Source organism: Myotis nattereri (assembly GCF_964212035.1).
Source record: "Myotis nattereri genome assembly, chromosome: 1".
NCBI lineage: Eukaryota > Metazoa > Chordata > Mammalia > Chiroptera > Vespertilionidae > Myotis > Myotis nattereri.
The window spans coordinates 131,362,284-131,388,068 of NC_138075.1; the positions used below are offsets into that span (position 1 = coordinate 131,362,284).

At 42.4% G+C, this 25,785-nt stretch overlaps 1 protein-coding gene across 1 annotated transcript in view; it reads left to right on the forward strand.

The window, feature by feature from the left end:
• LOC308523170 (uncharacterized protein) overlaps positions 1-25,785 on the forward strand; it is a 111,361-nt gene that overhangs the window by 77,327 nt on the left and 8,249 nt on the right. Inside the window, exons 3-9 of the mRNA XM_081096885.1 lie at positions 1,659-1,773; positions 1,934-2,107; positions 3,354-3,451; positions 4,778-4,845; positions 10,616-10,672; positions 13,395-13,428; positions 20,924-20,991. Of these exons, the coding sequence (XP_080953011.1) occupies positions 2,000-2,107; positions 3,354-3,451; positions 4,778-4,845; positions 10,616-10,672; positions 13,395-13,428; positions 20,924-20,991 (433 nt within the window). The 5' untranslated portion in view covers positions 1,659-1,773; positions 1,934-1,999. The remainder of the gene's footprint in view (positions 1-1,658; positions 1,774-1,933; positions 2,108-3,353; positions 3,452-4,777; positions 4,846-10,615; positions 10,673-13,394; positions 13,429-20,923; positions 20,992-25,785) is intronic.

Consider the following 25,785-nt stretch of genomic DNA (forward strand, 5'->3'; position numbering starts at 1 on the left):
TCTACAATTAATTAAAAATATTTTTAAGTTAAATAATTTATTTTTGTCTTATTTATGACAGATGTCTCCTATTTGTTCCATTTTTGTCCCCCTCAACCCAGCCTCCACCCCACCACAGGCTTTTCCCATACTACTGTCTCTGTCCATGGCTTATGAATATATGTATATATGTTCTTTGGTTAATCTCTTCCTGTTCCCCCATCTCCACCCTGAGATCTGTTACTCTGTTCCATGCATTCATACCTCTGGACATATTTTGTTCATCAGTTTATTTTGTTCATTAGATTCCACATATAAGTGAGATACGTGATATTTGTCTTTCTCTAACTGGCTTATTTCTTTAAAAAATAGAACATATCAGTGATTATTCCTATTCCAGAAGTGTCATTTTAACTTATAGAAGTTTTCTTAAAAAATATTGAACTCTCCCACTATGTTTATTCATTCTTTCAATCCATCTTTACATGAAACATAACCTGAATATCTATTATGGAGCAGACATAGTCTACACAGGACCCTTCCAGTCTATCTACCAGGCCCTTTTTTCATCCTTAAAATGTTCATGTTGGCCAATATGAGCAAAATGAGAAACTGAAAATGAAAGTATTAGGACTTAGTCACAGTTGAAGCTTTTTTCTCCCAGGTTTCAAACAAAAGTATTTTTGAAGGTAGGAAATTGTAAGACCTTTTCTTGCCCTTTTGAAAAGTATAATAGTATCAAATAATATTGATCATTGGGAACATCTGTTTTCCATACAATCTGTACATTCAAATATTGGACAAAATGAATCATCCTATTTATTTGAATCCTGCATTTCCTTTGGCTTAAGTTTTCTTGAACATCAAATTACTTTAAAAAATTATTATTTTGCTTTTTTAGTCCTCTTTCCCCCACAAGGTTTTTAAGAACTAAAATTTATTTAAATGCCAACCATTGATTAGAACTGCAAGAGCTCTGTTGTATTCACCATTATTTCACTTAATGTAAGGTACCATGGATGGAATGATGCCAGTATTTTATGTATCACTAAAATTTTTTAATGCTGTCAATAAGTTTTAACACATTCTGAATTAAAAATTGGATTCCAAAGTCAGAAATGTTAAAGTGTGAGAAGATAAGCATGTTAGAATCATTGAAATACTGTCTTCTTTCTGATCCTTAAAACAGGTCTGCAGAATAGATGTAATGATATCATTTTACTTAATTGAAATGTTGTCTTTATAAAGTGGCAGTAATAGTAATAATGATACTAATATTATCTAACAATTATTTTGCCAGTTTTTTGTGTGTGCTAAGAACTATAGTAAACACTTTGCATAGATTCCCATTAAGCAAACAGTGGTGTCCTGGGAAATAATTATTTTTATCTCCATTTTGTTGATGAGGAAATTAAGGCCAAGTGATAGCTAATAAGTGACAGTTAAAATACGATCAGACTCAAGTTGAACTGAATTCCCAGGTCATCCTCCCTCTAGTCAAATAGGCTGCTCCTTCATTAATGTGGAGAGAAACAAGAATTAACAAATACTGTACTGTTTTCAGAAGAAAACGACATATTTGTTTTGAATCATAGGGGTAAATGTTTACAATTACATGGATAATTTATGTTTTGAGATAGTGCCCTCTAATTTCCTAACGAGTCCTCTGACTCCCATAGGACTCCTCTCCATGTGGCCTGTGCCTATGGCCGTTCAAGGATAGTGAGACTCTTAATAGAGAGACAATGCCTATTGGACCTCCGTGACAGTGAGAAAAAGACAGCTCTGATTCAGGTATGCACTCGCCAACTATGTCAACATGAGATGGGGTTCATTTAATTATTTAGAATAAAATTCAATTCATCTCATTTATCTAAAAGTCATTGGTGAAATTGCGAAATGTTTATTTTGGTTCCTAGAACTTATAATCTCTTTCTTGGCATAACACTGACAGGCCCTACAATATCAGAATGTGAAATGTGCAGCTATTCTGCTAGACTCTAGTGCAGATCCGAATGCAATGGACAACGATGGCAACACCGCTCTGCACTATGCTGTCCTTGGTCACAATACAGCTATAGTGGAAAAGCTGCTTGTGTGCAAGGCAAATACTGAAGTGAGAAACAAGGTATAGCTCAAGTAACCTCATTTATTAAATATTTGAAATACATGTGTTTAGTTTAGTTAAAGGCATCTTTTTTTTTTTTTTTAAAAAAGTATTTTTGTATTGAGAGAGGAAGGAAGAGAGAGAGAGAAACATCAATGATCAATGATGAGAGAGACTCACCCATTGGCTGCCTCCTGCACATCCCCTACTGAAGATTGAGCCCACAAATCCGGCATGTGCCCTGACCTCTCATCAACCATGTCCTCTAGGTTCTTGGGTCTACACTCAAACACTGAGCCACACCAGCTGGGCACAAGCATTTTCTTTCTCACATACATATACTGAATGTAATATATCAGGCCCTGTCACCATGGAAACACTCCAAAGCCCAATCAGGGGGCTGGGGAAATGTAGTGTCCACGGTAGGGGGCAAAGCTCTGTCTCCCTTCCACCCCAGAAGGAAGAACTTCCTGTTAGTGCCTGGGAGTGGGAGATAGGCTCAGAGCCCACTAAGGCTGAAGGCCTGGGGGAGTGAAGTGATGCTGGGGACTGGCTGCTGTGCTGCCAGGGGCTTAGGAAATGGTGCTGCTGGGTATGGGTGGGAGGAGGAGGCCTAGTACCCAGCAAGGGGAGCTGGGTGAGTGCAAGAGGGAAGAGGAAGCCCCAGTCCACAGGCAACAAAATAACAACAGGATAGCACGATAGGAACACAGATTCTTGGCACCCGTACTGTAAATGTTGGAAGTGAGATTTGACAAATGATGTTGCAGTTAATCTGTTGAAGGGAGAATGGAGGGCATTTTAAAGGGAAGAACAGTCAGTGACTGCACAGAGGTGAGAAGAAAGGGGCTTTTTTTTTTTTTTTAATTCTCACCAGAGGATAGTTTTCCCATTGATTTTAGAGAGAGTGGAGTGGAGGGAGGGAACAGATGAGAGAGAGAGAGAGAGAGAGAGAGAGAGAGAGAGAGAGAGAGACATCTATGTGTGAGAGACACATAGACACATCGATTGGGTGCCCACCCCCCATAGGGCTGGGGATCCAACCTGCAACCAGGGACTTGCCTTTGAATGGGAATCTAACTCCCAACCCTTCCATGTGCAGGCTGACACTCCAGCCATTGCGTAACACTGGCCAGGGAAAAAAATGGATGCTTTTTATTTACTTTCTATATTATACGTGTAAGTTCAGAGGATCTTTCATAATTTTTAATATTCAATTTGGATATATGTAATTTCTTAAATTATAAATTGTTTTTGCTGCTTACAGAGTGACCTCACACCACTTGCACTTGCTAAACTTGCAAACAATGATGAAATGGTGGAATTACTAGAAAGCAGAGCTGCAAAAGATGATCAGAGAAAAAGGTACAATAGTTTGTTCTTTTAAAAATTTTATTTGGAGAGTACATTTATTGAAGCTGGGGACAGTGAAACAGGAAGCACTTCGGATAGAAGAAGAGGGTGTTAGTTGGGACCATCCTAAGCTGCCAGAGAGATTCAAATAAGGCTGCAGGAAACGACCAGACGTTCCTTTGTCCTGTGTTACCAGATCTGTACTCCAAGGCCACTCTCTATCTCGTGGAGCATCTTTGTTTAGGGAGTGGAAGGTCGCATAAGGCCTTTCCAGAATAGTGAGCACCAGCTTGCCTGAGGTTCCATAATTGAGGTTGTCCCCTCAAATGATCTCTTTGCCATAACAATGAAACTTTACCTCAGGTTTCAAAATTTAAATTATGCCTCACATGGAAGCCAGTCAACAGAAAGCTCTGAATCAAAAGTAGGTTATTGGTCCTTAAAATTGCTAAGGGCCCATCCATGACTCATCAGTATCCGTGGGTGACCAGTAGGATTGCATCTTCCAAGCCAGTTGGGGTGGACAGGGAGAGTAAGCGTCGTTCTCATGAAGATCTGCTGGCTCACAGTGAGAGCAGGTAGAGGAGGAATAGTTGTCCTGGCTTCTGTTAGTTTCCTTTCTGCTGCTGGTGATTCGCTGCAGAAATACAGGGAGGGAGGTGCTGTCTGACTGCAGGAGGTCACGTGTTTGTACAAACACTCAGCTGCCAGTTACATAGCAGCTGAGATGCATGAGGTACAGACCACCAGGTGAGGACAGGTGACAACCAGAATTCATAACATCTGAAAACTGCAGCATTTGAATGTTAGAAGCCATGAATAGCCCACATTGGGGTTGATTTGGGATTCCAAAATAGTTTCGACAAATAAAGTTCATAACTAGATTGTTTTCTTTCTTTCACTATTTTTCTGAGCATGTCATTTTGCTGTCTTATCTCATTTCATCCTCCTAACAACCTTCTTAATAAGGTAATAAGATTCTTATTTTGTAGTGGAGGGTCTTGAGACAAAAAAAAAATGACTCATTTGAGAACAAATGGCTATGGGTTATAGAACTAGGATGTGTGAGTTCAAGACATTTATGATATGTCAAACTAACTCTAATTGATTCACTGAACTATACTGCCCTGAAGTCATGACTATTACACCTTATTTTCTTTAATTACATGCTTCATAACACACTTGTAGAACTTACGTATTTAAAGTGTATGGTATAATTAAAGTTTTAATATTAGTTCTGATATTATGTGAAATATTCTATGAATTTAGTATATTTGGAAAATATTTTGTGTTGATATTAAGAGAGTAATACTATTTATCACCATTTTTTGTACATAGGAAGCAACCACTAATTTATGAATATAAAGAAGAAAGAAGACCCGAAACATTTCAAAGTTGCAATCTTGGTAAGACTTCAAATACTGAATTACTCTTGGTGCCCCTAACATAGATGAAGTAAGAGTAGGAAAGTTTTGATAATGGAAGAACACTGTAAAAATACAAAACAATATGTAAGGTGCATATATAGTTTTTCTCAATGTATTTCTTAACAGCATAGTATTCAGTATTATTAACAAAGTTAATTGTAGGTAATTTAAAATCTGGTGCAATATTATTTGGAACGAAATTCATTTATTTAGAACTGATCCCTAAAATCCTATATGATACCTTTATGTAAAAAAGAAAAAAATCATAATTTAAGATGTTATGCCAAAACCGGTTGGCTCAGTGGATAGAGCGTCGGCCTGCGGACTGAAAGGTCCCAGGTCCGATTCCGGTCAAGGGCATGTACCTGGGTTTCGGGCACATCCCCAGTGGGGGATGTGCAGGAGGCGGCTGATTGATGTTTCTCTCTCATCGATGTTTCTGACTCTCTATCTCTCTCCTTTCCTCTCTGTAAAAAATCAATAAAATATATTTAAAGAAAAAAAAAGATGTTGTATGTTTCTACTGTATTCACATGATAACAAATTGGACTTTTTCTAAAAATGGATCTTACCTTTAGTTTTTATAGCAAATGGATTACATGTAGTAAATGAACACTTGGTAATACATAGGGATTTGTCTCACTAAAAAAGTAACTAAAACTAGAAACGCAACAATATTTTTTGGGTACCACAAAGAAACAGCAAACCATAAGAGTTACAGCAGTTAGCCAGTGTGCAACATCCCAATGAGATTGTTTCTTAAAAGATTTCTACCCATAGTACTGAAGTCAGAAAGAAAATGCCTGTAGAGAAGCATTGTGGATTTGACATATTATACCAACAAGGTCTCACTATTATCAGCTTCATTGCTCAGAACTCAAAACAGAATGAGATATGTTGACTTAATTAGTTGGATTATTGTAATTTCTCTAGAATATGATGCTCTGTAGCCATTGGTCAGTAGGTAATGATAATAACTATTCAAAGAGCCCAACCTGGGACTCAGGAAATGATAATAGCCCTAACTGGTTTGGCTCAGTGGATAGACCATCAGGCTGTGGACTGAGGAGTCCCGGGTTCGATTCTGATCAGGGGCATGTACCTTGGTTGCGGGCACATCCCCAGGAAGGGGTGTGCAGGAGGCAGCTGATCAATGTTTTTCTCTCATCGGTGTTTCTAACTCTCTATTCCCTCTCCCTTCCTCTCTGTAAAAAATCAATGAAATATATGTTTTTAAAAAAGTACAAAGGTGTTTCACAATAACAAAAATGCCAGTGTGCTCCCCAGATGTGGCACAGTGTGCTACCCAATGTGTGCAATTGGAAATGTTTGAGGACACCTTGGACTTAGTGGACCTTTATCAGAGGACTTGTGTAGGTTGGTTTGCAAGTTATAGAAAATACAAGGATGGACTAGCGTTTTGACCTTGAAGGTGTGCATAATATGAGAGAGCTGTCCCTGGTTCATTTCTGTGTTGTTGTTTTTTTAACAGAATTTTCAAAGAAAATGTCAAAAATAAGTCATTCATTTGTCCACTGAATGGTCTGCTATTTAACTCTCAGGTGTCTTTTAGGTGCTCAGTGTTATTCTGATGTTGCAGAATGGGAACATTTTAACAACACAGTCCTTGCCCTCTAAGAGCTTGTTAGTATCATTGTCATTTCTATTATTCACATTACTTCATTCAGTGCTACTAGCTGCCAGAGTGCACTAGGAGCTTATAATTACCCTTGTTTATTCTTTTGTATTGGCATGTAGGATGCCAGCCTCTTTAAGTCCATGATGAGAACTAAAGTTTTAAACATGTGGGTGAGGCCTTGGCATGGTGGTTCAGTTGCTTAAAGTGCTGTTCCTGATATGCCAAGGTTGTGGTTTTGCTGCCTGGTTATGGCTCATATCAGAATCACCTAATGAATGCATAAATAAGTGGAACCAATACTCCTTCTCTCTCCCTGTCTCTCCTCGTCTTTCTAATGAATTCTTTTAAAACCTTCAAAAATAAATTAAAAAGTGGGTATGTTTTTGTTGTTTTTTTCTTTATTGATTAAGGTATTACATATGTGTCCTTACCCCCCAATGCCCTCCCCACCAAACCCCCTCTCGTCTCTCACCCCTTGGTGTCTGTGTCCATTGGTTAGGCTTATATGCATACATACAAGTCCTCTGCTTGATCGCTCCCCCTTGCCCCCACTCTCCCCTACCTTCAGAGGTTTGACAGTCTGATCAGTGCTTCTCTGTCTCTGGATCTGTTTTTGTTTATCAGCTTATGTTTTTCATTATATTCCACAAATGAGTGAGATCATGTGATATTTATCTTTCTCTGACTGGCTTATTTTGCATTATACCAATGCTCTCCAGTTCCACTTATGCTGTTGCAAATGACAAGAATTCCTTTTATTTATTTATTTTTTTTACAATAGCGTAGTATTCATTGTGTAGATGTACCACAGTGTTTTAATCCATTCATCTGCTGATGGGCACTTAGGCTGATTCCAAATCTTAGCTATGGTGAATTGGGCTGCTATGAACATAGGGGTGTATATATCCTTTCTGGTTGGTGTTTCTAGTTTCTTGGGATATATTCCTAGAAGTGGGTTCACTGGTCAAATGAGAGTTCCATTTTCAGTTTTTTGAGAAGGCTCTATACTGTTCTCCACAGAGGCTGCACCAGTCTGCATTGGTGGGTGTGTTTTAAAGTAACGCACACAAATAGGTTTGCCAGGTAACGAGACAGACGGTGATGTTTGGCAGGAGGAATCTTTATAGAGATTACATGTTTGACAGCAGGAGCAGCAGAGCAAGGGCTAAGGTGTACACATGAGCTTTGAGGGATTTAGGAGCAGTACTCTTTTGATGGGGCCCAATGTGCGTTAAGGGAATGGTTGGGAATGAGGTATATATGTAGCTAAGGCAGGCTTATGAAAGTCTTTAGTACCACAGAAAGGACTAGATGTTTTTTCTTTTATAATTTTTTTTGTTAAAATATATTTGGCCCACAATAGATTACATTCAGGTATATGACAGAGTAATTTATGTTTCTCATGATGTGTTCACAATGATAAGCAAATGATAACCATCTTACTGTGCAAAGTTATCGCAACTTTGACACGCTCCCTGTGCTGTGCACTAGATCCCTGTGGCTTATATATTTTATAACTGGAAGTTTGCACTGCTTATTCATATTCTTCCTTTTCATCCAAATCCTCAACTCACTACCCTCTGGCAACCATCAGTTTATTCTCTGTGGCCATGGGGTCTGTTTCTGGTGTTTTAGATTGCACCTGTAAGAGAGACATTATGGTGTTTGACTTTCTCTCTCTGATTTAACTTAGCATAGCACCTTCTTGGTCTATCAATGTTGCCATAAATGGCAAGAGTCCATTCTTACTTATGTCTGAGTAATATTTCTTTCTGTATATGTACACACACATCCCACATCTTCTTTATTCGTTTATCTATGGAGGGCACCTAGGTTGCTTCCATATCCTGGCTACTGTAATTAATGCTGCAGTGAACATTAGGGATGCAGATATCTTTTCAAATTCCTGTGTATGTTTCTGTACAATAAACACCCAGAACTGGAATGGCAGTTGTATTTCCAGTTTTTTGAAATAGCTCTGTGCTACTTTCCACCGTGACTGTACCAATTTACAATCACATGGACAGTGCATGAGGCTTTCTCTGTTCTCCATATCCTCGCCAACACTTGTTTTCCATTTATATTTTGGTGACAGCCATTCTGAGAGGAGTGAGCTGGTACTTCATTATGGCTTTCATTTGTATATTCCTGATTAGTGATGTTGAGCTATGTGTTTCCTGTAATTGTTTTAAAAATATGTTTTTATTTATTTTTAGAGAGAGAGGAAGGAAAGGGAAAGTAAGATAGAAACATCAATGAGAGAAACATCATTTCGATAAGCTGCTACCTGCTGCCCCTGCTGGGGAAGCAGCCTGCAACCCGGCCTGTGCCCTGACTGGGAATCGAACCAGTGACCTCTTAATGCAGGGCACAATGCTCAAGTCTCTGAACCACACTGGCCTGGCCTATATGTTTCTGTTAAATAGGGAGAAAAGGGACAGACTTTCAGTTGACTCCCTCTAAAGTTCTATAGGCCTGAGTTATATCACATGCCCATTCCTAAACCAGTTATTGGTAAAGTAGGTACTGTGATGAGCTCAGTATAATCACTTCCCTTTTTGGAGCTGGGGAGATGCCACCTTCTTTGTGTATCAGGACAGTCAATGTCCAGATAGAGATGTGGTTCTCCAGCAAGAATGAAGACTGAGGCAGGGAGCCAGCAGTGCATAGTGCAGGGATGCATTGGAGTTTTGAGCAGAAAAGTAACAAGATTAGGTTTGATTAGGGCCCTCTGGTTGTGATATGAAGCAGGGATAGCAAAGTTTTCCTTGAAAAGGGCCTGATTTTAGTCCATGTGGTCTGCCTTATCTCCTCAAGTCTGCTATTGCAGTGTGAGGGCGGTTCTAGAGAATTTGCAACTGAGTAGGCACAGCTGTGTTCCAGTGAGACTTTATTTGAAAAACCAGATGGCAGCTTGTATTTGGCCTGTGGGCCCTAGTTTGATGAACCCTCATGTAGAGAATAGATGGAAGAAACCACGTAAAGAGACCGGGAGACGAAAATAGCTCTTGACTTTTTGGACTAGCATCAGTCCATTATGAAGTTTCCATCCATCCATGCTAAATGTGTCAGGAAGCTCAATTTATTCCACTTAAAATGTTGGAGTTTTTATAGGTCTATGTCTTTTTTATTCATTTTGCTTTCAAAATCTTAATAATTTAAGGAGGAACAATAACAGTTGTTAGTATTTTCCCCCATGTCACAGCCACCTGTTAAGAGCCCATGTTTGACTAGGGCTGCTGACAGTAGCAAAGTAAAAGCAGAGGGAGTAGAGAGGTCTAGGTCATATGACTTCGTGATGATTGCAAGTGAAGAGTGATCAGGGAGAGAGAAATCCTAGGTGATTCATAGGCTTCCAGTCAGTGCACTGGCATTTAGATTGGACGTGAAGAATAGGACTTTGTCAGAGGAGCAGGAAAGAACAACAGTTCAAGAGCAAAGACCAGTACTTTTCCATACATGTTGAGTTATTTTAAAATATATTTGTATTGATTTCAGAGGAAGGGAGAGGGAGAGAGAGATAGAAACATTGATGTGAGGGATTCATGGGTCGGCTGCCTACTGTAGGCCTTGTACTGGAGATTGAGCCTGCACCCCAGGCATGTGCCCGGACAGGGAATCCAACCTTGACCTTCTGGTTCACAGGTCAGCACTCAATCTCTGAACCATGCTGGCTGGGCCATACATGTTGAGTTTCATAGAATATCCATGGATATGTACATTTTGGGTACAATTTTTTTGACTTTTTGACTTGTCCTGTCAAGAACTGCCTTTAATAGGTGAGCCATGGTTTTAGTTTAATAACATTTAAAAAAAAAAGATTAGGAACAAATAAAAAGAACTTTGTAATCACTAGAACATTATTTTGGAATATGTGATCATTTTTACTTTTCTACAGTTATTGTAAAGAGGAATTCAAACCTGTTTAGTTGGAGAGAATTGTCAGTGTGATTTTTTTCTTTTCTTTATTGGAACGTTCATGCTATAGAACTTGTTGTCAATCATTAGGATCCTGTATTTTCTATTCTGAGTAAAAGTACTGTTTCTTGTTTCATATTATTTTCTGACATCATTGTTTCATTCATCCCTTTTCTGCCTTTATTCCAATAGCTACGAATCTACAGGAATCTCCTAAATCACCACAAACCGAAACAAAATCAAAGACAGGTATTCTGTGAAATCAGCTTCTGACTGTAATCATGTATAATATATCAACCCAGATAATAACAATTCCACATAATGCAATTTTGTTAGAGGTTCTTAAACCCACACCTAGGTTTGTTTATTCACTAGAAAAATTTACAGGACTTAGCATATAGTTGTTCTCATACCTGAGATTTATTACAGTAAAAGTCCAAAGGAAAGTCCCCAAAGAGAATTGGTGTGTGTGTGTGACAAAGGGTGGAGGACACCAGGCACAAGCTTCCAAGAGTCCTCTCCCTGTGGACTTACCAGGAGGTCGTCATTACTCCAGGGTCAAATTCTGACAACACACGTGAACTGTGTCATCTACCAGTCTGGTTAGACTCAGTGCCAAAGTTTTTATGTCACTATAGTCACATGGGCATCTGCCCCATAGCCTGTACCTAAATTCTAGATTCCCAGAAGGAGAGCAAGTGTTTGTCACGAACCCTGTAGGTTGTAGGAAGTATTTAGGCACAGGGGGCCACTCTTCTCAGTTAGGGAAATGAGGAAACCCTCCCCAGATTCAGGTTTTCAGACTCCAACTGAAGGGTAGCCTTTTAAGCAGGACTTTCTATGGATAGGAGTCTTAGTCCTGCGGCATGAAAATTTTCTGCACAGCAGTTATAGCCTTGAATGAATTTTTGGTGTTGACTTGAAAATTTATTTTTAAAGCAAGTAATATTGTAATATAACATGGCACTGGTTTCAGTTGCATCATCCATAATTGCTTGCAATGTTGGTTACTATTATTACTCTTAGTGAGTATTTAATAGCTATTTATACATAAATTACTAGTGCAATATCAGGCAATTATAAACTTTCCTTTTCATCCAATTAATGTTTCAAGGTAATGTTTAGATAAAATCTGTATGACAATTTCTGTATTAAAATTAGAATAAAAAGTGTCATTTAATTACATGGATGATTCAGTTGATATTGCACTAACTCCCCACTTATAATGATAAAACAAGATATTCAACCGTATTTATCAGTTATTTTCTTGCCCTAGTATACAATTAAAATTATTGGCTTTATTTATGTCTTTCCATATGCTTCACTTTATTGTGGGGATAACACCCTTATTCTTTTTAAAATTCTTTATTGTTGAAAGTATTACATATGTCTCCTTTTCCCCCCTTGATCTCTCCCTGCCTGCTTCTGCCCCCATCACATGCTCTCATCCCCCTATTGTCCGTGTTCATTGGTTATGTATATATGCATGCATACAAGTCCTCTGGTTCATCTCCTAGGCCTCCCCTTCACCCTCCCTAGCCTTCCCTCTGTAGTTTGAAGGTCTGTTCCATGCTACTACATCTTTCAATACCCATATTCTGATACTTGGATCTTCATATTAATTTCTAAGGTGACTATGTCTTGAAAATAGCATTACTATGTTGATATATGCTAATAGTAGTTTCAGCAAATACCTATTTTTAAAGAAAACTTCATAATTCTTAGCTTTTAGATGAGTTTTAGGATCACAGCAATATTGAGGGGAAAGTACAGAGAGTTCCCATAACCTCCACATCCCCTACACAAACAGCCTCGCTCATTTTACATCCTGTAATAGAGCGGTGTATCAACAAAAGTCCATAGTTTACATTAACGTTCACTCTTGCTGTTGTATATTCTATGGGTTTTGACAAATGTATGATGACATGTATCCCCCATTACAGTATCATATACCATCCTTTCACTCCCTTAAAAATCCTCTATGCTCTGCTTATTCATCCACCCCTTCTCCCTAAACAGTGGACACCAGTGATAGTAGCTTTATCTTTTCCTGAATGTTGTATAGTTGGCATCATACCGTAGGTATCTTTTTGGGTGTTTAAAAAATTAAAATTTCAAGGTAATTGGATGCATTTATCCAAGATGTTTTTTGTCCTTTGTGGTTTTCTGTTGTTGTTCTTTAGCTTAGGCTCTGATGACATGTGCCATATGCACTCAGGTAGCATGATTTCTCTATTAGACACCTAATGGGGAAGGTTGAGAAAAATGACCTCACACACTACTGCAGAGCACTGACTGTTTGGACCATCCTTCTCTATGAGGTGGGTCCAGAGAGACTTTCACAATGAAAGGAGACAATCTCAAGTAGTTCTACTTTATACAATTGGAATCCCAAGGTCTCTCATACTTATTTTGCAATTGGAAATGGGGCAGAAAGAGTTTGGTTCCTATGTTTTGCTGTGCTGCAAAATGGAGGGCCTATCAACCAAGCTTCCTGGTGATGGACCGTTTCATCCGAAACTGGCTAGGCTTCACTGAAGAGCTGGAGAAGCTGTATGTGTTAGGACAAAATAAATATACTCTCTTCCAACTACTCTAAAAGGAGGGAGTCCAGAAAACTCATGTTATGTACGTTTGATACTGTTATTCTATGATTCTATTTGCACTAATAATATCATTTTCTTTCTGTCTGATGGGGTTTGATTAGAATGATATTCATTGTACATAGTTTAAAGGTAGGCAGATCCGATTTTGATAGATCCCATTCTTTTTCTTCTTGCATTGAAAAAGAGAAAGTAAATGTTCTTAATGTATTAAAGGCCTACCCATACTATCATTAATATTCACTCTAGTATAGTCTTCAGGTGTGGTCCCAAAGGAATATTTTCCAACAAAACATTAGTTGGGGACTTTTAAATACCTGCGTTTTTTATTATTGTTTTAAAATGTATTTTAATTTTTTCTTTAATAGTGGATGAGATCTCTGCAGAAGGCTCTTTAAACAGGTAACATTTTATGGATTTTTAAAAATTATATGTTAACTTAGGGGATGCTGAGAATAGAAACTACCATTTCTAGAGTGTTCTCCTGTGGACTAGACCCTATTTTATGTAATGAATTTGTGTAATATAGTCATCATAATAACTCTGCAAAGGAGGTGTGCTATTTAGCCTATTTTTTATTAATGAGGCAACTGTGGTTCAGGGAGGTGGATGCATTGACCCATGATTTCATAGTTAGCAAGTTGCTGACCCATGATTTGACTGTCAACTAGCTTGGCTCCCAAATCTACTGTGTTGTCCCTCAACATACACTGATAAGTTCCTGTGTGCCACTGGCATGGAGATACATATGAGAATCACATCAGCTCAGTGAAATCTGCTTGTGTGTTAACTCTGATATAGAGTTTTTCTGAGAGGCCAGGCTAGTCCAAGCATTTAACTTACTATCCTTGACAATTGTATTGGTAAATACGACCTTGTTCTTCTCACCAAACCTTTTAGAGCCCATTTCAGTTAGCTATGGCCACAGAACCAAAGTTTTTACCTATGCAAGGCCTAATCAGGAAAGCATTTTTAGGTACAATAATATCTATTCTTCTTGAGATGAATTATTTATCTGTAAGTAAAGAATATCTTTGTATAGACCATGTTATGTTAATTTAACTCAGAGTGTATTTAGAAGATATTTCTAATTGATGTCTCGAATTACTGACTTCCCAGTCTGGTTTCTTTTCAGGATGGTACCTTTGCCTACCTGTGTGAAGTTTTTTCTTTTTTCCTAGTCCTTTCTTCCTCTTCCATGACTTTTAATGATTTTTACTTCTTCTCTGCTTTTTTTTTTTGGTGTTTCTTTCAGTGTGTTATTTTTTCTACTTCTGCAAGCTCCAGGGTTCTCCATTTATCTATATTCAGAATCAAAGTCATGTGAAATTTCAAGAGTTTAAGGAAGTCCAGCAATCTATAATAATAAAAGCATAGCATGCTAATTAGACTGAACAGCTGACCAACTTTCTGGACATCATTCCGGATGCCCTTCTGGACGAAGCCACGGCAGCGAAGTCTGAGTCAGAGGCGATTATGGATGATCAGACAGGCAGTCTGAGTGGTTAGGGGCAATGAGGCAGGCAGGCAGAGTGGTTAGAGGAAATCAAGCAGGCTGGCGAGTGGTTAGGAGCGATCAGGCAGACAGGCAGGTGTGCGATTAGGAGCCAGCAGTCCCAGATTCCGAGGGGGTGCACCGGCAACCCTCCCATGTACAAATTTCATGAACCGGGCCTCTAGTTAATTAATAAAAAACACCTTATAGTACATTAGCATGTGTTTAAAATCCTAGCCAGTGGTGGATCTTCATTAAATCTTTCCCTACTTCAGACTAGTGACCTCAGCATAGTTGATTATAGGTTAGACTTTAAATTAGCAATACACAAGTGGGGCAAGAGGCATCCATTTTGTCCCTTCATTTTGGCCTTTGAGGTAACCCACAAAGATGAGCACTTTGGCATGTAAATGGGCCACTCTAGACAGACACACAGGGCATTAACTCGGGGAGTACACCAAATTCACTGTTTAAATAGTTAGCTGTATTGAAGATGCTGAGAGGGAAGTGATCTCTGTGTTACATGCACAGCCCTCAGGCTTGCTAGAAATGATGAGTCCACAAGCACAACCAGGTTTCCTCTTCAGCAAGGTACTGATGTCTTTTCTCAAGGTAACTGTAGGTGGACTTTCGAAGAATATGCTTTTGTGAGTGGTGCTAATTCGTGTTTGTTTTAAAATGGTGTTTATGACTAAATTGAGGTTTAAAATAGCTTCCCTGTTCCTTCCTATGTACCAGGTGAGATTTCATAGTTTAGTTCAGGCAGTTTAGGAATAGCAGTGGGTTACTGTCGTCTTCAGCCAGAAACCAGCAAAGGCTCAACTAGTTAGGATGAGCAATGAGCCAGACTCTTATCTCAGAACTTTTAAGATCTTTATCCATTTCACTCCAAGTAGAACCTCTATGCATGTGATTACAAATAAAGTCTCATCTCTGATTTTTCTAATTCATTATGTGCGATTTTGACTTGTTCTCTTTAGTAGAAATATCTGTGTTTTCTGGAGGTTATCGCCTACTCTTCCCCTTGAATTCTTTAGGAACATAAGGGATTCCCTAAGTCCAAGGGAGACAATCTTCTTTCACAAGTCAGATGCAGAGGTAAAAAGAGGACATTCTAATTGTTCTGTCATTTCCTTCGATCTTATTGCTGCAGACGTGCCACTGAAACTGGTCCTGTAGTCATGATTGATCTTTGCTCCTGGATTGTCCTTGCTGATCCAGATTCCTGAGTCTTCATGTTCATTCTCTCTTGGATTTGAGGGTCACAGCTTTTTATTAGTTCATATCCATATGCTGTTATACTAAGCCACTATTTCAATTACCACCATCTTATATTGGTATCTGAGCCTCCTAGCTTTAGCACTCAAAGCTTAAAGTCTTCCCCCAACTCTCTCTCACACACACACGCACACACACACACACACACACACACACACACACACACACACTGGAAAGCCTACATGGTGCTCACTTCCTTGCCGGGACCTTTGTGGACTACTTACCTTTGAGCTTCTTGTTTGTATTTTTCTGCTTGCAGGTGTTAGTCAGACCCGTTCTGAGCTGTCAAATAAAGGTTCAAATAAAGCCTCAGGAAAAGGCCAGACATTCCTTTCTCCTTTGTTACCAGTCCTGTACCTTAGGTTCACTTTAAATCCTACAGAGAATCTTTGTTCAGATAGTGGAAGGTCCCATGTCACAATTCCCAGAGTAGTGGTCAACACCCCGCCTGAGATTCCATAACTGAGGTTGGCTCCTCCAGTGATCTCTTTGCCATAACATTGAAACATGCCCAAGTGATTTGAATTTACCTCAGGTTTCAAAATATTTTAAATTTTGCCTCATATGGAAGCCAGTTAACCTAAAGCTCTGAATCAAAAGTAGGTTATTCTGAAGATCTTATATGCATATGTGCATAATCCATGGACTCAGACAGTGGGGTGGAGAGTGCCTGGGGCCAGGGGATGGGGGAGAGTGGTTTGGAGGTGGTTAATAGAGAGAAGCAGGGGACTTATGTAATAATTCCTATAGTAAAGAGTTATTTTTTAAAAATCCAATAAACAAAAGTAGGTTATTGGCCCATATAATACCTAAGCCTCCATCCATGACTCATCAGTATCCATGTGTGACCAGTAGGATTCTATCTTCAAAGCCAATGGGGGTGAACAGGGAGATTAAGGATCATTCTCAATAAGATCTGCTGGTTCACAGAGTGAGTAGGTAGAGAAGGGATAGTAGTGGTCCAGACCAGGTCGTGATTTCTATTAGTTTTCTTTCTGCCATTGGTATGATTTGCTGCCAAAATAAGGGAGCATTGTGTTATCTGACTTCAGGAGGTAATATATTTGTAGATAAATTTAGCTGCAAGTTAGATAGTAGCTGAGATACCCTGATTTACAAAACACAAAGAAAGAACAGGTAATAATCAGAAGTAATAACATTTTCTGAAAACTGCAACATTTTATGTTAGAAATGTTGAAAACCCCACAATGGGACTTATTTCAGATTCCAAAACAATTTCAACAAATAATGTTCATGAACTGATTTTTGCTTGACTTTACTGTTTCTCTGAGCATTCTTTTTTTGCTGTCTTAGCTCATTTAGTCCTCCTAACGACCTTCTAAAATAAGGCAGTAAGATTGTTATTTTGAAAGGAGGACCTTGAGTCAAAGAAAAGTGACTTGAGAACAAATAGCTGTTGATTATAGAACTAGGATGTATGAGTTCAAGACACTTGCCCTTATGATAAGCTAACTCTAATTAATTCATTAAACTATACTGTCCTAAAATCATGACTATTTCAGTTTACTTTTTTTAAAAAATTACATGCTTCCTAAAAAGCGTTATAGACCTTATGTATTTGAAATGTATCATATAATTGAAGTTTTAATATTAGATCCAATATTATCTAAAATATTCTAAGAATTTACTACATTTGGAAAATATATTTATAATAGTGACCCAGTGCACAGATTTGTGCACATTGAAAGGAAATTAATTAGAAGGTGGTTAGGTGGGACTGAGCGAAACGGGACAGACACACCCTGGAGCCAACGTCCTGCAGACCCTCCCTGGGGGGCCACACTAAGGGTGGGGTCCTTCTGGCAGGTGGGTTCCCTCCGCCTGGCCATTGGGGGATCAGGTCAAAACCATCTCTCCAATATCTCCCGAAGGGTCCTGGATTATGAGAGGGCAGTTCTCGGGTGATGCACCCAGGAATCGGGCTCCGTCCTTCCTTGTTCTGGGTGCATCACCTGAGAACCAAAGCTGCCAAGTCACCGCAGCTCAGCAGCTCCTGCACTGAGCGTCTGCCTCTGGTGGTCAGTATGCATCATAGCTACCGGTTAGACAGTCGAAAGGTTGGATGGTCATTTAGGCTTTTATATATAGACTAGTGGCCCGGTGCACAAAAATTTGTGCACTTGGGGGGCATCCCTCAGCCCAGCCTGCCCCCTCTAACAGTCTGGGAGCCCTCACAGGATGTCCTACTGATGTCCCTGTGAGGAGTGGGCCTAAGCCACAGTCTGGCCTCCCTCTGTCGAAGGCAACTGGCCAATCAGGTATATAGATACTTTCTGAAGGCAGCACAGACTCCTTCCTTATTTCTTTCCTCTGCGGTTGGAGAATAGGGGACTAAAAGGTGGACACAGAACTGTGGCCGGGCCTGGGGCTCTTGTAGGCAGCAGAAAGAAGGAGAGGGCTGGGGAAAATCTAGACATGGTTTTCTTCAATTGTCCTCCCTTCCTCCGGGTCCCTCGCTTTGTTCTCCCCTTGTCGTGGTGGACGCTTGGGCCTTGGACTGACAGGAGCCCAGCGATGGTGGAGTTCAGCCCCCTCACTTCTCAGCTGAACATACAACCACCTCACATTCCAAGTGGAGCTGTTTTCAAGTGGCTACAGTGCTGGCAATTCATGCCTCCCGGCCTTTCCCCTCTCGGGTTTCCTCCTTGGGTCATTTGCAAACTTCACCGAGACACCGAAGCAACTGTGCCCTGGTACTTCTGCACCGGCCCCTGCCAGGGCCCACACCAGGAGAATCCCAGCTAAGGTCCCCTCCGTCCACCCAGCGCTCTCCTCCCTGTCCTACCACTGGGGAAAGGGAACAGCTCACCTTCTCTGGACCCTGCCAACCTGGCAGGCTGAGGCACAGGCCAGGCGGTGCAGCATAGGGTGCTGGTGGCTGCGAGCCTTCTCCCCATCCCTGAAGCATGGGGTGGGGTTGCAGCAGCTCACAGCCGCCCCTGGGCACCATGCATGGAGATACCACTCTCCACTGAGCCACCGTCTGCCCAGGACCTGTGGGGGTTGGGGTAGCCTCGGGCTCCCACTGGCCCCACTGTAGCCAGACTTGGCTTGGCCAGCCACCCCCACTGCCGGAGGGCTGTGCATGCCCCATGGGCCTCATCGCCCTCGTGAATCCCCGTGGTCTGGCCATCCCATCCCAGGAAGTGGCCATCCTGATTGCCATAGCTCACTTTCTGGTGCAGTTGGGCCTGCCCAGCAAGCATGTAGGCAGGAGTTGGGCCTCTGAGGGGAAGGAGGAGGGATGTGGGCCAGGGCAGAAGTGGGGAACTTGGTGGTGTAAACACAACCCCCACCCCCACCTCATTCTGGCCCCTCACTGCGCTGCATTCCCCAACCACTGGGTGCCTCTGCCCAGAACTGTGCTCTCGGGCCTGGGGTGGGGATGAGGGACCTGGAGCTGCGGCCTGAATCACAGTGGTTGATCAGGGAGGGATGCGGGGTGCCAAATTCCGCCTCTCTCTCTCTCTCTCTCTCTCTCTCTCTCTCTCTCTCTCTCTCTCTCTCTCGGCCCAGTGTCTGGGTGGGCTGGCGGGGCTCAGGCCCTGCTCACCATTGTATTGCTGCCTGCTCTGTTGCTGCTGAGGCGGCCGCGGGGGCTGCTGACCTGGCCCAGGCCCGTGGCCAGCCTCCTGCGCCTGGACCCCAAGCAGCAGCGGAGCTTCCAGCAGCCAAAGCAGCAGCAGTAGCCAGCTGGGGGGTGGCGGCGGTGGTGGCCAGAGTCCCAACTCCCCTGTGCCATGGCCCTGCTGGGAGCGCCCCGCACAAAGTTCCCAGCTCCCAGTGGCAGCAGCTGGGGACTTCTTAGGTGCCTCCTCCTCCTCACCGCCCTTGCTTCATGAATCGCAAGTTTCCCCAGAGGCAGCGGCTGCAGGGACCAGAGCAGGAGACAGGGGAGCAGGCTGAGTGTGGCTCGGGCTGGACAGAGGGCACTGGGGCAGAGGAGATCTCCCAGGCAGCAGGGGGAGTCGCTGCCCCCTGGGTAGATATCCTCCACGAGCATCATCGGTGCCCTCTATCAAGCCCGAGCCAGAGCCGAGCTTGGCCCACTCCCTTGTCTCCTGCTCTGGGTCCTGCAGCCTTTGCTCCGTGGAAAATTGGGATTCATGAAGTGCGGACAGCTGGGAGAGCCGGGTGGCTCCAGCGCTCCAGGGTTGCCTCCTGCCTTCTTGGCCCTGGGCTGGATGGCTCCTGGCGGGCGGGCGGGGCTCATGCTAAGGCAAGCAATGCTGCCGATCCCCCGCCCACCCCCGGGTCGCACACAGGAATGGGCCCCGAGTCTCTGGTAGGCGGGCGAAGCGATAGCTACTGCTTGCCTTGGCCCAGCCCCCACCCACCCCCGGGTCACACACAAGAGTGGGCCCTTGTCTCTCATAGGCTGGTGAAGCAATCGGCACCACTTGCCTTGGCCCCAGCCCCCACCCGCCGCCCAGATCGCACACGGGAGTGGGCCCCCTGTCTCTGGTAGGCTGGAGAAGGAATTGGCACCACTTGCCTTAGCCCCACCCCCCCTCCCCCCATGGCATACAGGGGCCTGGATGGCGGCTTGCACTGTCCTACCCTGCCTTCAGTATGCAAATTAGCCGCCATCTTTGTTAGCAGTTAACTGCCATCTTAGTTGGCAGTTAATTTGCATATCGCCCTGATTAGCCAATGGGAAGGGTAGCGGAGGTATAGCTAATTACCATGTTTCTCTTTTATTAGATAGGACTAGAGGCCAGGTGCATGACATTTGTGAGAGGAGGAGAGGGTGTCTCTCAGCTTGGCCTGCACCCTCTCACAGTCTGGGACTGCTTGGGGGATGTCCCCTCAGGGAGCAGGCCTAAGCCGGCAGTTGGACATACCTTGAGGGGGATCCTTAGTGCTGCTGCAGAGGCAAGAGAAGCTCCCACTGCTGCACTCGCCAGCCATGAGCCTGGCTTCTGGCTGAGTGACCACCAGGGGGCAGCTCCTGCATTGAGCTTTTGCCCCCTGGTGGTCAGTGTGCATCATAGTGAACAGTCTTCTACTGTTTGGTTTATTTGCATATTACCCTTTTATTATATAGGATTTGTATTAAGGCACTAATATTACTTATCACCATTTTTATTTTTTTGTGCACAGCAAGCAACAACTAACTTCTGAATATCAAGAAAGAAGGAGATCTCACACATCTGAAAGTACTCATCGTGGTAAGAATTCTGATAGTGAATTACTCTTGGTGCTCCTAACATAGATGCAGTAGAATGAGGAAATTTTGATAATGAAGGAGCAGTGAAAAAAAACAAAACAATGTGCAACTTGCATGTAGTTTTTCTTTATCTCATTCTTGATAGAATAATATTCAGTATGATCAAAAATGTTAATTGTGGGTAATTTAAAATCTTGAAGTATTTTGTTTGAAAACAAGTTCATTTATTTATTCTGACCCCTAAAAGCCCATATGATATCTTTATGTAAAAAAGAAAAAAGATGTTAAGTTAGAATGTTGTATGTTTCTACTATATTCACATTATAACAAATTGGACTTGTTCTAAAAATGGATCTTTTGTTTAGATTTTGTACTGAATGGATTACATTTAGTACATGAATTCTTATTATACACAGTGATTTGTCTTACTAAAAAAGTAACTAAAAGTAGGGACTCATCATTACTTCTTAGAAGCACAAACAAATGGCAAATGATAGAGTTACTCACTTAGCCAGTGTGCACGGATTTCAATGAAGTTGTTTTTGAAAGATATATACTCATAGTACAGAAGTCAGAAAGGCAATATCTGTTGAGCATCATAGGGTATTTTACATATTATACCAACTAGGTCTCACTGTTATTAACTTTACTCTTCAGAAGTCAAAACAGAATGAGATATGTTGATTTATTAGAACATGTTATCTTTGTTTGTTAAATAAATGTCAGGACAATAATTTCTTTAGAACAAGGTGCTCTGTTGCCATTGGTCAAAAGATAATCATAAATATTCAGATAGTCCCACTCGGGACTCAGCAAATTATCATAAAAGTACAAAAGTGTTTCACAATAACAAAAATGTCAGTGTGCTACCCAGATGTGGCACATAGTTCATTGTGTAATCTGAACTGTACGAGGACAACTTGGACTTAGTAGTCCTTTATCAAAGGAATTCTGTTGGTTTGTTTTGCAAATCATGGAAAATGCAAAGATAAAGTAGTGTTTTGACCTTGAAGGTGCTCATAATATGAGAAAAATGTCCTGGATTATTTCTGTACTTTTTAAACAGAATTTTCAAAGAAAATATCTAAATTCAGTTAATTCATTTTTCTGCTTAATGATCACGCTATTTACATCAGGTGTCTTTTAGGTACTAAGTATTATTTTGATGATACAGAATTGAAATATTTTAAAAACACAGTTCTTACCCTCTAAGAGTTTATTATTATCATTTGTCATTTCTATTATTTACTATGGTTTATTCAATTCTTATTATGTGCCAGAGTGCACTAGGAGCTTATAATTATCATTGTTTATTCTTGTGTATTGTGTGTAGTGTGTGCCAGCCACTTTAAGTCCATGATGAGAATTGCAGTTAGAAAAATGTGGGTGAGGACCTGTCCAGGTATCTCCGTTGCTTAGAGCCTTGTCCCTGATATGCCAAGGTTGTGGTCTTGATGCCTGGTCAGGGCATAATCCAGAATCACTCAATGAATGCATAAATAAGTGGAACTATAAACTAGTGTTTCTCTATCCCTGTTTCTATCTCTGTCTCTCTCTAATCAATGTTTTAAAAATATTTTTAAAAAATAGAAGTAAAAATGTGGATGAGAGTTTAAGTAAGCATGCAGACCACAAAGAAGTTTTCCAGGTAAAGTGGCAGAAGGATGATGTTTGGCAGGTGGAACCACTATTGAGATTACAGGTTTGGCTGCAGGAACAGCAGTGCAAGGGCTGAGATGCACTAGTGAACTTGGCGGGGTTTATGAGCAGAACCATTTCAATGTGCAAGATGTGTGCAATGGGAATGTTGGGAATGAGGTGAGTGCCTAGCTAAGGCAGGCTGATGAAAGTCTTTAGTGCTACAGAAAGGACCTGGTCTTATCCTCTAGGACAGTGATGGCAAACCTTTTGAGCTCGGTGTGTCAGTATTTTGAAAAACCCTAACTTTACTCTGGTGCCGTGTCACATATAGAAATTTTTTGATCTTGGCAACCATGGTAAAACAAAGATTTATATTTTTGATATTTATTTTATATATTTAAATGCCATTTAACAAAGAAAAATCAACCAAAAAATGAGTTCGTGAGTCACCTCTAACACGTGTGTCATAGGTTCACCATCACTGCTCTAGGACTTGGGAAATTTATCAGATAGAATGCTTTTAGTTTCAGATAATAGGTGGTCTAATTAACAGAGGCTGAAACATTAGGAACCAGGATTGTTTTTGTGGTTCAGTAATGTCATCAGGATCCTAGTTGTCCTTTTTTTCAGCTGTGAGGTTGTCAGTGTTTATGTCTGCTTACCTGGTCCGTATTTAGCAATGGTGCCAAAGCATCCTATTCTCATATGGCAATATGTGAAGCTGAAAGGCCTGCTTTTCCTGAGGCATTCTTTTTCCTTAAACTTCTTGTTACAGTAGAGTTGGCACACATTATATTGCTTTCAGGTGTGTATCCATAGTGATTTGAGATTTAGGTACTTCATGATGTTTTCACAATGATATGTCTAGTATTCATCTGTTATTGTGCAGGCCCTGCCGGGAGCCAGTCCATGCTTGCTGTTTCAAGGGACCTGGCATATATGGCACACTGTTCTTAATATGTTTGCTCACCTTCTAGGCACTATGTGTTTTAACCAAGGTCTCTGAGAAAGGTTGTTTCCCCAGGTAGGGATTTTCCCCTGAAGTTAGGGAGGGAATAAAACCTCTTAACTAAGTGCCAGGTGGGTAATTAATCACTTTACCAACAATCATGCTTAAGCTACATAATCTTTACTCCCTGGAATGGAGATAAGAAACGCCCTAACCTTTGAAATAGAGATTGATAGGATTGGAATCAACTGGTATAAATACAGATGTAAGAAGACAGAACGGAGAGAGACAGAAATTGGCACAGAACCTACACAGAACGTTCTCTAGAGACAGAAGAACTTCGCTGGAGAGAACATGGCAAAAGATCCTGGACAGAAACTGGCCTCAGAACCTAGAGACAGAACCTAGCGAGAGAACATGGCAAAAGATCCTGGACTGAACCTGACTACAGAAATTGGCAAGAGAACCTGACTAGAACCTGGACAGAACCTGGCTGGAGAACCTAGCGAGGGAACATGGCTACAGAACCTGGCTGGAGAACCTGGAGAACCTGGCTGGAGAACCTAGCAAGAGACCATGGACACAGAACCTGGCTGGAGATCCTAAGCAGAACTTCGCTGGAGATCCAGACCAGAACTTGGCTGGAGATCCTGGCTAGGCTGCTGATCAACTGAACGCTGTCTCCGTGTCATTCCTTCTTCACCGACTCCGTCCACACCTTTGGGGACCCCTGGACCCGCTGGGGTTGGACCCCAGCAAGGCCCGGTGCACGAATTCATCCCTCAGCCTTGCCGGTGATCAGGGCTGATCAGGGCCTCTCTCACCCAGTCCTGATTGGGCCAATTGGGGCTGGGAGGTTGGCTGCCTGGGGGAGGTTGACTGTGGAAGCACACTGACCACCAGGGGGCAGCTCCTCCGTAGAGCATTTGCCCCCCAGTGGTCAATGCACATTATAGCTACAGAATGGTTGTCCAATCATTCAGTCATAATGGTCTCTTAGGCTTATATATATACTAGAGGCCCGGTGCACAAAAATTTGTGCACTCGGGGTCCCTCAGCCCAGCCTGTGCCCTCTCGCAGTCTGGGGCCCCTCGGGAGATAACGACCTGCTGGCTTAGGCCTGCTCCCGGGTGGCAGAGGGCAGGCCCAATCCCTAGGTGCAGACCCTGGTCCGGCTCAAGGCAGGGTTGATTGGGGAGTTGGGGCGCTGCCCCTGTCATGCACAGAGCAGGGCGGATCAGGAGGTTGCGATGCCACCCTCAGTCACGCTCAGGGTAGGGCTGATTGGGGGGTTGGGGCACTGCCCCGTGTCACACTCAAGGCAGGGTTGATGGGCAGGTTGCGGCGCCACCCCCTGTCACACGCAGAGCAGGGCCAATCGGGGTTGGGGCATTTCCCCCTGTCATTCACAGAGCAGGGCCCATCAGGGAGTTTGGGGCTCCGTACCCTGTCATGCACAGAGCAGGGTCGATCAGGGGGTTGGGGAGCTCCCCCCATCACACACAGAGCAGGGCGGATCAGGGGGTTGGGGTGCCGTACCTTGTCACACTCAGGGCAGGGTCGATGGGGAGGTTATGGCTCTACCCCGTCACACACAGAGCAGGGCCCATGGGGGGTGGGGGTTTGGGGCACCACACCCTGTCACTCACAGAGCAGGGCTGATCAGGGGTTGGGGCGCTGCACATTGTCACACACAGAGCAGGGCCGATCAGGGGGTTGGGGCACAGCAGCCTGTCACACACAAAACCGCAGGGCAATCAGGGGGTTGGGGAGCTCCCCCCTATCAGGCATAGAGCAGGGCCAGCTTTAGCCCTGAGGCTCCAGCTCTTAGGCCTCCGCTGCTGAAAGCAGGTTTCTGGCCTTTGTTTACCTTCTGTATTTGAAACAATGTTGCGATCCTGCTGGCTGAAGCCTGGCGACTAAAGCAGGTTTCTGGGGTTTTGTTTAGCTTCTATATTTGTAACATAGTTGCTTAGAGTTTCAGCTCAGAAGCCGTCAGCGGCAGGCGGGGAACGTTGCAGTCCTCCGTCACTGAAGCAAGCAAGCCTAATGTTCACTTCCAGCTGCCTGGCTGCCGGTCTCCATCATGGCTGACAGTTAATTTGCATATCGCCCTGATTAGCCAATGGGAAGGGTAGCGGTCATACGCTAATTACCATGTTTCTCTTTTATTAGATAGGATAGATTTGACACATTCCCTGTGCT